General features: G+C 42.5%; 1 protein-coding gene across 2 annotated transcripts in view; it reads left to right on the top strand.

The window, feature by feature from the left end:
* ITGA6 (integrin subunit alpha 6) overlaps nucleotides 1–13,811 on the top strand; it is a 66,118-nt gene that overhangs the window by 18,654 nt on the left and 33,653 nt on the right. For both annotated transcript variants that reach the window (XM_090045469.1, XM_090045471.1), the window contains exons 2-4: nucleotides 9,622–9,746; nucleotides 10,293–10,372; nucleotides 12,691–12,946. In XM_090045469.1, the coding sequence (XP_089901595.1) occupies nucleotides 9,622–9,746; nucleotides 10,293–10,372; nucleotides 12,691–12,946 (461 nt within the window). The remainder of the gene's footprint in view (nucleotides 1–9,621; nucleotides 9,747–10,292; nucleotides 10,373–12,690; nucleotides 12,947–13,811) is intronic.

The raw sequence follows: 13,811 nt of genomic DNA, 5'->3' as shown, positions 1-13,811 counted from the left end.
CCCTGGTGAGTTTATAGATGGCCACGAGATCCCCTCTCAGGCTTCTCTTGTGGAGGCTGAATAGATTCAGGCCCTTCAATCAATCTTTGTAGGGCCTGGCCTGCTGTCCCCCCATGATGCGAGTGGCCCTTCTCTAGATCCTCTCACGTTTAGCCACATCCCTCTTGAAGTGTGGCGCCCAGAACTGGATGCAGTACTCCAACTGTGGCTTGACCAGTGTCGCATAGAGGGGAAGGATCACCTCCCTGGACCTGCTTGTGATGCATCTGTAGATGCACAACAAGGTGAGGTTAGCCCTACTGACTGCTTCCTCACATTGGTGGCTCATGTTCATCCTGGAGTCAACAATGACTTTAAGATGCCTTTTTGCCACTGTGTTAACAAGAAGGGTGTTCCCCAGCCTATACGTGTGTTGCTGGTTCCTTCTCCCTAGATGCAGCACCTTGTACTTGTCTGCGTTGAATTCCATCCTATTCTCATCCACCCTCCTCTGTAACCTGCCTGGATCTGGTTGGATTCTGTCCCTCCTCTCCAGTGTGCCCACTTCCCCCTATATCTTTGTGTCATCAATGAATCTGGACAGCGTACTTTCCACGCCCACCTTGAAGTCACCGCGAAAGATGTTGAATAGCACAGGCCCAAGGACCGAGCCCTGGGGAACTCCACTGCCCACGTCCCTTTGGGTTGAAAATGACCCATCCACCACCACTTTCTGGGTGCAACCATCAAGCCAATTTGCAACCCATCTGACTGTGTAGGTATCAATGCCTCAGTCGCCTAGTTCTTTCATGAGAATGGGTTTTGAAACGGTATCAAAGGCCTTCTTTTAGTTCAGGTAGATGACATCCACCTCAACACCTGTGTCCAAGGACTTGGTGACCTGGTCATAAAAAAAAAACAAGGTTAGTCAGGCAGGATCTGTGTGCAGTGATCTTGTGTTGGTTGACCCTGAGCATTACCTCCCATGCTGGGCCCCCACAGATGTGCTCCTTGATAATTTTCTCAAAGGTTTTCCCAAAGATTGAGGTGAGACTAATTGGCCTATAGTTACATGGGTCCTCCTTTCTCCCCTTCTTGTAAATGGGGACCACATTGGCCCTTTCCAGTCCTCTGGGACCTGGCAGGAGCACCATGAGCGCTCTTACAGCTGTGCCAGGGGCCCTGCTATGACCTCTGCCAGTTCCCTCAGTACCCTTGGATGAAGAGCATCCAGACCTGCTGATTTAAACATGTCCAGCCCCTCCAAAAGTTCCCTAACTAGATTGTCCCTGACCCTAGGGATGGCATCATGTCCCCTTCTGTCTGTCCGTACTCCTAGTGGGGGAGTTGTCCCAGTCCCTGCTCAGAAATATGGAGGCAAAGAACTCGTTGAAGAAATCAGCTTTTTCCTCTGCTGCAAGCACCGGATTGCTAAACGTGTCCTGTAGGGGCCCCACATTATCTGACCTGGGGCAGAGCACCCCTGGTTGGCAAGGAGCCCAGGGGAACAGTCTGACAGCCTGTGGCTGTTTCCCCCCCCTCCCTTTTCCCTCGCCCCGCTCAGTGTGTTGTGGAGGGGCTGGCTAGGGCATGAGGGTGCTTCAGTGTGTGGCTAGCTGGCAAGCATCCCTCTACAGTGAAGCACCCTCATGTCCCAGCCAGCCCCTTGAGCATCTGCATCTGCACTGCTGTGGAGTTTTTTTACTCTGTAGAGGGATAGTACTTGTAAATACAAGTATTGTCCTGCTGTTGAGTAAATTAGTTTACTACTTTGGTTTAGTAATGGGGCATATGTATAGATGCCTAGACATTTACAATACTGCACAGCTACTTAGTCTACTTGCAGCAAGTGTCTCGTGTAGACATGCCATCTGTCTACTTACTTTGTTTCTCACATACTTAATGGTTTACCATTTTGATTATAGTCTTAAGCTAATTCTGTTAGTCCTGTGAAAGAAGATATTCATCCTAAGATGTATTTAAAGCTCCTCTGGATTTTGTTATAATGAATAGTATGTACCCATTATAACTGAGGGGGAGCAGGAGGGGAATCCAGCTAATCCATTTCCATATTCTAGCTACTACTGTTCTAGGCACATATTTCAGAAAACTAGGTAAATAATGTGGCTTGGGTATTTCACTTTTATTTTGAGGCATCAAAAAGAGGTGCCTGTTTTAGAGTACTGAAAAAAGCTGATGCAAAAAGAAGTGTTCAGACTTCTCAGGATGTTCTAGTTAATGAAAATGAGTTTACCTATGTGTTTCTGATACATGTGAAACATGAAACTTGTGAAATAATTTTCATTGAAAAAATGGCCTTCAGTAGCAGGACTGACTTAATCCATTAGCTTCTCTTTAATAAGTACAGTAATAGTAGTAATGCTGTGCAGTAGATTTCAATGAGGTTGCCTTGCTCACCCTTACTTTGCAAGTAGGCAGTCTAGGTCTGGTATAGCATCAGTGATCTGAAGATATCAAACGTCATAATTTATTATTAATCCCTGTAAAGCTTCATGAAGTAGGGAAATGGTATGCCTTTTTGTTTCTCTAAATTGATAAAGGTAAAGACACAGAAAGGGCCAGCTTGCTGGTGAGCAGCCATACACAGAATATATCTGCACTGCAGTCAGTGGTATGACTACAGCTTTTGTAGACGTATCCAGGGACAAATCCAGAGTGGGGTGTGGTGGTACAGTCGCAGCCCAGTCTCCACAGTGTAGCTTGGTAGCTCCACTTCCCTGCAGCCTTGGGTGCCCGAGCCCCCTATGGAACTGTGATCACATCATGAGAGCAGCAGTTAGGGATTTTAAGTCTCCAGAACAGGTAAGAATTCCTACCTCCCTGCCCTTTGGCACTTCCTTTTTCCTCCTTCCCCCACATTCCTCCCCCTTCCTAGTTAGGTCTCTGGGCATAGGAAAGGGAGACCTGTCTGCTGCTGCCGCAGTCCCTGGCTGACTCGGGGATAGGGGAAACCCAGATCTGCTCCTGCCCTACACTAGTAGAGGCTGTGAGGAGGAGCTGTGTGCAGAGCTGGGCACACCTGGGGACAGTAGCAGTGGTCACTGGGCAGGTTCCCCCTCTGCCTGATCTCCCTGCCTGGTCCTCCTGGGTGTCCCTTGCCAGCCTGGACACAGGTGCAGGGAGGTAGAACCTGCTTGCAAACACCACGGTCCCTGGCTGAGCCCACCTCATGCAGCTGCTCCCTGCAGTACCAACTGGAGTGGGGCAGGAGCAGCTAGGACCCTGGTAGTGAACAGGTCTCCCCTTTCTGTGCCCAGAGGTGTAAGTAGAGAGGGCAGGAGGGGAATGGGAGGGGAGGTATTGCTGAGCATGGAGAGGAAGAAATAGGAAGGTGCTGAGAGGAAGGGGGTGGAAGAAATTCTTACCTGTTTTGGGGACAAAGAAAAGGCTCCAGCTGCTGCTCCTGTGTCATGGTCTGCCCACCCCAGTGAGGGGGAGAGACTTGCAGCAGGGGAGAGCTTTAGCACTGGTTATCCTACTCCAAAGTTAGAGTACTATACGTAAGTAATGGAAAATGTATTTTAAGTAGAGCCTCTGTAACAATAGATGATTGTTATATGCCCAAAAATGGTTTTGTGCAAAAGTACTTTATCTCTTTAAGTATAAAATATGCTTCAGTTAGGTTAGCAGGTCTCATTTCCATCTATTAAGGTAATGATCTGTCAAAAGGTATTAGGATCCATGTGAAATAGACTCTTTTGATGTATGTGAAAGATAAGCACTTGTTTTCCATATGCCATCTTTGGGCATGGAATACCAAAACAGTCATTAGCTTGCGCTCCATAGCTTGGTTTTGTAGTACTTGCCCTGCCCCTTCTATTGCTTCTCATTTCTTTTACCATCCCCCATGGTATAATCTGCTCTTTTTTTTAAGAGCTGATCTAGTGAAATGAAATTGTTAATCCTTTAAACACCAGGGATTGAGGAAGGGAGATTAATTGTCTATCTGGGAAGCAATTTTGTTGTTAATTTGAAAAGACACATCTGGAGTTGCATATTGATAGAGCTATCGGTAACCTACAAACTGAACAGAACACATCAAAAATTGGTTCTGCAGCCACATAATTACCAGCTAGATTTTTGAGGGATCTGGCAAAGCTTAATTTCTAGATGATATGCCATATAACCTCTATTTATGTTCACAGGAGTTACACTAATACATCAAGGGTTTTTACCCTGTGAAACACATTTTGGTGCGTTGTTTTCATTATCTTGAGGTGATGACTCCATTCATACAGCAGACGTGGCCTCTGCAACAGGGCAACTTTTTTTGTTGTACAGACCAGTTTAGTCACGGTTGAATGCTGTGTGTTTTTAGGCCAAATAAAACCTGTCAAGACCTTTATAAGGGGATAATTCTTAACTGGAGAATTTAATGATGGTTTATTTTTGGCAGGTTGGAAGACAATAGGGCCTAATCCCATTCACATTGAAGTCAACAACTAACCCTCATCAACTTTACTGAGAAGAGAACTGGCCACTATATAGAACATTTCCCACTTGACTTATGTGAACTATGACATTTTCCTACTTATGAGCTGTTGCAACTGCAAGGGCCTTTTCTTTGTTGAATTGTTCATAAATGCCTTCTTTGTAGTATTGCTGTTGTTGCAAAGGTCGGTTTTGGGTGAGAAGGAGGTTTGAGCTTGGGAGCATCAGTACTAAAAGCATGAGCCAGAATGATGAGTCGCCTGAGCTGGAAGCAGTAACAGACAAATGAGCTAACGTGGACCAGCCCTTAGGGTACAAAGACCCGTTCTTGCCGAAACATCCCAAACAGAAACAATGTGCAGTGCTAGAAAAGATTTCTGTCTAGGAAAGCTAAAAATCTAATTTGAAACAAAAGTAAGAGCTGTGACCAGTGAAAATGGGGATATGTTTGTGTAACAGATGTGTTCAAATTAAGTTCTGTGGACTACCCCTTCATTGCCGTCAATGGAACCGAGCCATTTGAGAGCCAAGCAGTGGAAGCACTGGTGAGAGGGTGCAGGAGCTGATGTCTCTGCTCAAATAAAAAAAATGTTACCCATTAAGAGCAGTGGCGTTCAACCTTTTGATCCCACAGGTCAGCTGAGTGGCCCAGGGCTGATCCACAGGCTGGATTAAGCCCTGCACGGTAGAATCAGGACCTGAGGCCTGGCACCTCCCCCACTGCCCTGCTTGCAGGAATTGGGCCCCAGGGGCCTGGTAGTGCCCCCTCCTGTCTTCCTCAAATCAGAATTAGGCCTTGGGGTTTGGTGTGGCCCCTGTACACTGGGGTTGGGCTTTGAGGCCTGGCAATGTCCTTGCTGAGCCCTGCAGGCTGGAATCAGGCCCCTAATCCAGTGTGCAGGGCCTGGGACTCCCCATGGGTCTGAACATCTGGCAGCAGGAGAGTGATACCACTGCTCCCCCACTACTAAATTTCCAGATCTGTGGGGAGCCCCATGGGCTGGATGACACAGTGCCACGGACTGAGACCTAAGCACTCCTGCATTAGGGTACTTTGTTTAACCATTTTCCTAGTTAATCGCTTTGGGATTATGCTGCAGTTTTTTTTGTTTTTGTTTTTTGTAAAGGAGAAGAAAGCATAATATCTACAGTGGCAGCAGTGTTATCCCACAATAACGACGTGAAACGGGATGTTTAGGCTTAATGAAAGCAGAACTGAAAAGTGTTCACACTACTGACAGCTTTATTTAACTTATTTATGGACATGGCTAATGGCTTGTTACCCAGGAAACACTTTAAGTGATTCCTGTTCCAGTCTGTGCAGCGATCAGAAGGCTGACGTGATTAATGTGCTCCATTCACTTCTAGCGAAAGCATGGCAAATATAGGATGTCTTCTGGGCTTGTGGGGTAAAATCTTCAAGATTAAGACAAGTAGCATTTACAGTTATGCTCACCATATTTTCTTACCTGTATTCAAGGGCTGTCTGATTTCTTTGGATATTTAAATGCTTTGGCAAAGTTTCTGAAGGCAATGAACCTTAAGACTGAGTGCACAGTGAGATGCAGTGAAGTGATACCTTCTATCTTGATTACCATTTTTGGCCTGTATAATATTGTAAATCAATGCTAAATTAACTAAAAGGTGTTGCTTTTTAAGAACAGGATGCTCTTTCCAGTTATGCTAACTGGATTTTTCCTTTTTAATTTCCTTTTGCCCAATTTAATGTTTTGGACAAAAGATACTATACTGAATTAATGAAATTTATTTCTCTGATCAGAAATATTTTGACAGCTTTTTGTATAGTCTCTTGGAAAGTGCCAGGCCATTCTCAGGATGAAAGTGTAAACTAGCAATGAAGGTTGATGAAAGTATAAAGTGGTGGGAAGCAAGATAAACCAAAACGCTTTTCAGAAGCATCTCTTTTAGTTCAATAATTTCTTCTAAACTGCAGCTTTTTGTGTACAAATGATTAGTGTATTTAAATGGGTAAAACTGGAGGAAAATTAATTTTAAGTTGATACTGCTACCATTTCTTACTGCATTGCCACTGTTTCCATTAGTTTGGTAAGGATTCTGAAAGCATATAATCCAGATCTATCACAGTCACTTGTTGAATTTCTGAGGCATTACTGTACAAAGCAAATAAGAATTTAGGACTAAATAAATTCCCTGTTAATATTTCATATTGGCTGTTAATGGAAAGCTGTTGCTGGTGTATATGTTTTTAAAAGAATTTTGGACTAGATTTTATGAACTAGGTTACTTCCCTTCATCTGTTCATCAGACTTGAATGAATGATGTTCATTAACTAGTAGCAAACATAGACATACCTGAATCATCAAATAAGGTCTGAAAAGCTATTTTTCCCCTTTTATAAGCACACACTTTTTAAAATGCATGGTCCATGGGCCACTCTATGTTCCTGAACAGTCATTTAGAGTTTTGCCATTCCACATATTCAGTGAGTGATATAGCACTCTACAGACAACCAATGTTTGTCTCTGATTGTGGCTGTATAGAACAAATTTCAGTGTGGTGGTGAGTCTTAATGAGCTGTGGCTGCAAGCACATAATGAGGCAGCCTTTCATATATTTTTAACATAAAGCAAATTGTATGTCCACTGAGCTCACAATCCTTAAAGACCTCAATTTTCACCAATGACAACCTAGTTAGCCTCCTGTTATTAGAAGTTCATTTAATAGTTTTGTTACTTGGCTGGGAGAAAGGTCAGCAGTAGGTCTGTGTGAAGGGGCTAGTATTTGATTTGGATTTGGCTAATTTGGTGACTCAATTCAGTAATTAGAATCATTGCCCTGAATCGATTCGGCTGAATCTGATTCGGAGATTCAGCCGCCGCCCCCTACTTACTGGCATGGAGTCCAGGTCCAGCTCCCTGCGGCGGTGAGTGGGCACTGCCGGAATCTCTCTAAAGCTCTCCCAGTCTTTTCCAAATCAATCTGGAGCGCTTTGAATCAATTTGGACCTTTTTATTGGTCTCCTGATTTGTTTTATTGGTCTCCCCGCAATTGAATCAGCAACTGAAGCTTTGCACAGCCCTAGTTAGCAGTAGTACAATGCATAATTAAGCTAATGAACACAGGGCTTTTCTGCACTATGGAGCCACTGTCCTATAGCTGTGCACTCAGCCACACTCATAGCTGTTTGCCAGCAGAGCTCCATTGGTGAAGACATGGCATATACAGACAGAATGGGTTTTCTGTGCTGGCCTTACTCCGCTGCCTCCTTGAATAGCATATGCAAAGCTTAAAACAAACACACACAAAACCCACTCCTTTTATCTGGGCTGTGTCTACTTTTGCTGGCATCTTTTTACATCTCTGACATAGCTGTGCCAATAAAACTTTATAGGTTAGGCTAGACCTTGAAAGCTAGACTAATACAATATTGTATGCCTGCTTCTGCAACCCTCTGTTAATCTGTAGTTTTCTCTCATGTGAGGTTCCTTTTGTATGTATGTGTCATGGAAATTGCACAAAGCTAAATTTCCAGGAGAGGCTAATATACAGGATGGTTGCCATAAGCATATTTTGTGGTTTTATGACATGATAAACCAGTAGCGGCATGTAAAATAGAAGCCTGTCTCTTTGAATCTCTGTGGCAAATACTGGTGTCTAGCTCCCATCGACTCATGAGCTTTGGAAATCAGGCTACATTTTAAGATCTTAACTTCAGGCATTTGGGTTTGAATGGTTTAGCCACAGCTTTATTCATTGAAGAAGAGATTTTAATAAAAGGCAAGTCAGCTTTTACAATCAGAAAAAATTAAGAGCTCATTCTCCAGTCTCTTTCACAATAAGCTCTTTGTTTATATTGGCAGGAAAGACATTTTGAGATGAGAACATTTGTGGGGGGTTTTTTAACAACCCCTCCCAACTTTTATTCTGGTTCTTTGTGAGGAAGTGGTTTTGATCACCATCAAATTAGATTCCAGAACGTGCGTGGCTGCAGGAAAAAACTACTATGTTTTCATAGATTAAAAAAAATTATTAATAAAATGAATAAGTAGCAGTACATGGTGACTTGAGGTAAAAATAAGCCCATAATGATGCTCTCAAATATTCTGCAATGTTCTTCACAGGAATATACAGTCTAATTTATGTGGGTTGCCTCAGTTAAGATGAAATTCCCCTCACTGCATATGACCTATTCAGTAGCATACTTCTTCTCACTATGGTTATTTATGCAGCGTTATGTCTGACCTGCTCTTTATATGTTGTGCTTGATTTATTGAACAAAAAATTAATTGAGCATTTATTAGGAATGGAAAATATCTAGTCTGTTTGAATAATCCTCAGCCTCTTTCTAATGACCAGTCTGCAGAACCCCAAACAGTGTTTGGTTATCTCAGTCTGGTGTGCTTTATAGGGCAGGCTTGTAGTGCTTTAGTTTGGATTAATTCCACCACTTGTTATGATGTCTTTTGGCACTGCTGGAAACTGCATTCTAGAATGTACCAACATCTGTCTAGTCTAAACCTGTTTTACTAGAGTCTGTTCATAATGTAGTAAGATTATATGACACTGTTCAGCAATCATTTATGTAAAATGGTTTGAGATTCTCCTTTGTTTGTGAGCCTACACAGCCCAAATACGCTGCTGAGGAAGTAGGGAATATAGGTGCTGTAGACTGGTGCTAAGTGGTTGTCTAACTCTACTGTCTCACATTGCCTGTCCAGGGGATGCTCAGGTCTATTCTGAAACAGCTTGATTGCTAGTAGCTGGTATGTGCAGAGCAGCAGAAGTACAAGTAGCTGTTACCTAATATTTTTATTAATGCTTGAGAAGGTTGAGGGGGAATCTGTAAAGCAATGAACCAAAACTATATACCTGTATCCATTGTTAAAGGTACTCTCTGTGACACATGCGCATGCGCGCGCGCACACACACACACACGCCCCCCCCACAACAGCCCATCTTGTGACCTGCCAAAAACACACTTTTACACTTGCCTCACTCTTATCCCATTAACACAGACTGCACTGTGCACCTGCGGTCCCATATGCCCATGCACTGATCACTGTCACAATTATGCAAAGGACTACTTCAGTCCCTGCCCTCCCTTCCCATCTCCTCTGCCTGTTTGCCCAGTCCTTTTACTCTTCTACCCTTGATTCCTTTTCTCAAGTTATCCACAGAAGTCCATTAACTGTATTTCTTTGTCAACAGGTTGCTGGTTGGAGCACCTCGGGAGAAAGCTTTCCCAGCCCAGCAAGCTAACAGAACTGGAGGATTATATAGGTGTGACATTATATCAGAGACATATTGCACACGTGTCATGTTTGATGAGAAAAGTAAGCTCTCTCCTATTTTTGTTTTAAACTGAAGCAACTGCATGGGGCCACAGGGCTGTCCAATTTCTAAGTGGCCTGGGGAAGCTGGAGGCAGAAGGGGTGCATGGAGCTCCTGTTACAAATGAGCTGATAAGGAGAGTTGTGGCTGAGCAAGAGTCCTGGGATTGTAACTTAACCATGCAGCCTGTGGGCTGCCAGTTGGACAGTGCTGGCTTATCAAACCGCAGGTCATGAGAGTCTTTATAACTGGATGTGATCTAAAAAGTTACATTTTAGAAACTTTAAATATATTTCCAATCGCTCTTACCTGTTTTTTTTGAAGATGCATAAATCTTGGTTTAATTACTAAAGCTGCATTAAAACAACAAAGATCTGTGATAAAACTAATGTTGATTGCTGGTTAAGACTTTCAGTGACAACATGTATAAACAGTGCCACCTAAAGACTATTTAAGGTACTATGTAAAACTGCTGAAAATGTTGCAAAAAATGTTTGTTTTATTGTTTTTAATTGTAATATGTGGAACTGTTTTGTGGTGATCCACAGCTGACCCAGAGAAGGAAAGTAAAGAAGACCAGTGGATGGGTGTAACTGTCCGAAGCCAGGGACCAGGAGGGAAGGTGGTGGTAAGTCTCAAATATTCTTAAACATCTCTTCAGGCTTATAAGGCATGTAAGAAAGTTACGTGGAGAGGTGTAAACCTTTCAGAGCACGCTGTAGATTTTGTTGCTGTCTTTTAAATCAAAGGAATTTAATTTGTCCCTAGGGAAGCAGAGGATTTTAGATTATCTGAAATTTTTTTTCACTATCATGACAACTTAGAACAGAAGAGGTTTGGAATATTTTTCTAGGAATCTGAGTTTTAAGTTGGCATTATTAGGAAACTTTTTAAGATTTAATTTTAATATGAAAGCATAAGATTGTTCTTCACCTTTTTTAACCCAGAAGAGTTCTAACCATCACACTTTCTTGCCTATGTTGCAAGAGTGGTCACATTTTCTTGGATTTATTGTGTATTAGTATACATCTCCGTCTGAGAGAGAGTATGAGTTTATTATGATTACAAAGCAGTAGATGTCCCTGGACGTTTTACTGGCCTTTGAGCCAGAGTTGGGGAGTGAATTAACTTTGTAATAAGACCTTGTATTAACGATGCTAGTCATGATATGAGGCCATACCATTTTTTATTTTATATGGTGCAGAGTAGTTTAGTTGTTTCATAAGTTATCACTGAATGACACCATAAATCTTTGTAGCTAAATAATTGTCCTTGTTACTAAATATACTTTGTAGAGTAGTGTGGTGCCAGCTACATGTTGGGTACAAGTATGTGCTTACAACTGTGGCTGTGCTCTTGCATGGGAACTCTTCCAGCCTCACTGCCTCCAAAATTGGCAGCAAGCTATTTACGGAAATACAGGAGTGAGTTAATACTCCCAGAATAGGTAATTACTTGTTCTGATATGCCTCAGAACCTGAGTAGAGGGTCAACTTCACGTGGCCACGAGCAGGGAGACAATAGCTGTCTGCTGAGCGAAATGTGTGGGAAGAGCAATTCCCTTCCCACAAATCCCAGTGAAATATGGCAAATGTACATGTGAGATCTGCCATACGCAGAGTTTCCAGTAACTGTATGAGTGGTGGTGCAGCCTGTATGGTAGGTGGTATGCCTTTCACTCTTGCCCAACATGCAGATGTTACAAGATATGACTCCACTGTTCTGCACAGTGCAAGCAGGTGGACTAGATCCTCAGCAGACGTAGGCACTTAAGTTGTGCCCAACTCCACAGATGCTGAATTACAGAACTGTGATCTTCAGAAGTTCTGCTGAGCTCTGCCTGGCTCTGGAGGTGCCTGAAGTTCATGGGAGCTGGATCAAGCAGTCATCCCATGTTTTCCGGGACAGTTCTGAGTTTTCAAGGCACTGTTCCAGTGTCCCAAAAAGTCCCTGAAATGGCACCTTTGGTCTAAATTTGGAAAATCTGATCCTCACTCTTTGTAGGTTTCTACAGTGCCAGACAGTTAATTTAGTCTTGTTTCATTGCTAAACAAATGTTACTCCACTGATCCCAGTTCAAGAAGTAGCCACAGGATCTCAGTGTACATAGCACAACACTGCCTAGTACTACAGGAGTGCAGTTCTGCTTCTTCTGGTTTGGGAAGCCTAATCTGGCTTGCAGTGCCTCAAGGTGGTGGTCATCCTAGCTGGAACTGGTAATGGTGTAGACAAATTATAGATCTGGACAATGTGGAGCATGTGGAGTTGCTTCCTGGATTTTGCTTCCTCCAAATTGGTTGCCATATGATGAATCATAACATGAAAAATTAAGGCTTTAGCACCTTAGTCTTTATAGTACTGAGTCACGCAGTACCTGCCTCATGCCTAAGCCCTGCTGAGATCCTCCATAAACAAGATTGTCATCACTGTGTGTCAGCTCATTAGACCCATCTCTTAGATATGATGCCAGACGTGTTGGTGGTGAAGCTATTATTTTTTATGCAATAGGTCAATGTTTAGAGGACTTGCCTAGTGACTACTTATGTATCTTATATTAAATGGCTTTTGGTTATAAAATGATAAGCAGTCATTTGAGTAGGCACTAGGATCCAGGCCTCATCCTCCTTGGAAAATGTCCTGATCATGAGACTACAATCACAAGCTCTGCTTCTCTTTTTCTCTATCCAAAGAAAACTTTTATTGTGTTTTGCTAAGTGGAGAGGCCAGAGCTCATTTCTTGGTGCCCGAGCCTTCTTGTATATCATATAGGGAGCCTGTTCTTCCTAAGTTTAGAAAGATAGACCCTGCTATAGGGGACAGGTACCCAAGCCCCTTGGCTAAGGGAGAACATAGCTTATTATTTGACTTTTAATGACCATTTTCAAGAAGACATACAGAAGCTATAGTATGTTTTGCTTATCCATTATATCCTGGTTCTTCTTGCAGACATGTGCACACCGCTATGAAAAAAGACAATACGTGAACACTCTTCAGGAAACTCGTGATATCATTGGGAGGTGCTATGTGTTGAGCCAAAATCTCACAATTGTGGATGATATGGATGGTGGAGAGTGGAGTTTCTGTGATGGTCGATTGCGAGGCCACGAGAAATTTGGTTCATGTCAGCAAGGTGTCGCTGCTACTTTCACCAGAGACTATCATTATATTGTATTTGGTGCACCAGGCACTTATAATTGGAAAGGTATGACCCTATTTCCTCCCTGCCTTGCTAGATTTTTTCACCAGTAATAATTTCTTCGATGTTAAAAAGGATGTTTTTAAGGAAAATATCTCATTGGTGTCAACCCCGAAGATTTGTAAATTGTTCTCATAACCTGCTAAATTGTCTCGAAACTTGTACATTACAAACTTAGAAGAATTTTAAAAAGTTTAAAGTTAAAACAGAAGTAGATATACTGATTCTAATTGTATGGTAGGATTCAGTGCTTGTTTTAAAGGATGGATGTTCACATTGGAGCAAATTTTAAAGTGTTGCATACATTGTTTTTAAAGCTGTTGGGCTTTATTTTCTGTTTTTCAATGGTTTTTCAAATGCATACACGTATGCTAAGGCCTTTTTCGTACTTGGTCTCACAGTGTACTTGTTCCTCTGTAAACTAATTTATCCTGAACTCAATACTACAGGTAATGAGAAAATGGCCAAAGGCCAATTAAAAGAAAAAAAGAAAACCAAACAAAAATTTAAGTATTTAAAGTAAGGGAAAATCCTGGCTTTACTTAAGTAAAATTTTCACTAGCTTCAGTGTTCTACTTAATAAAAACTAAGGGCTTGGCCCATACCTGGAAAATACTGCACCTCTTGGAAAAATAAATGAATAGATGTGTCTTGTTCAGTCTTTGTGGAAAAGCTGCTAATGCCAGTCCTGCCTCTCTTCTTAGTAATTTCTCTTGCAGTTCATCACATCAACAGCTGAAAATGCTGTCCTCCCCCTCCTGTAGAATGTGTGATATATGACCCCTGCTATAAATTGTTCCTTCATACACCTGTGTCTTTCATGTGAACCGTGCAAAATTTTTGAGTTAAGCTTGGGCACAAGGTGTACTTC

Source organism: Crocodylus siamensis, chromosome 4 (genome assembly GCF_052110815.1).
Source record: "Crocodylus siamensis isolate JL-2025a chromosome 4, ASM5211081v1, whole genome shotgun sequence".
In the NCBI taxonomy this organism is placed as follows: Eukaryota; Metazoa; Chordata; order Crocodylia; family Crocodylidae; genus Crocodylus; species Crocodylus siamensis.
The sequence above is the reverse complement of the archived record's forward strand: the minus strand, read 5'-3'. Positions and strand labels throughout refer to the sequence as shown.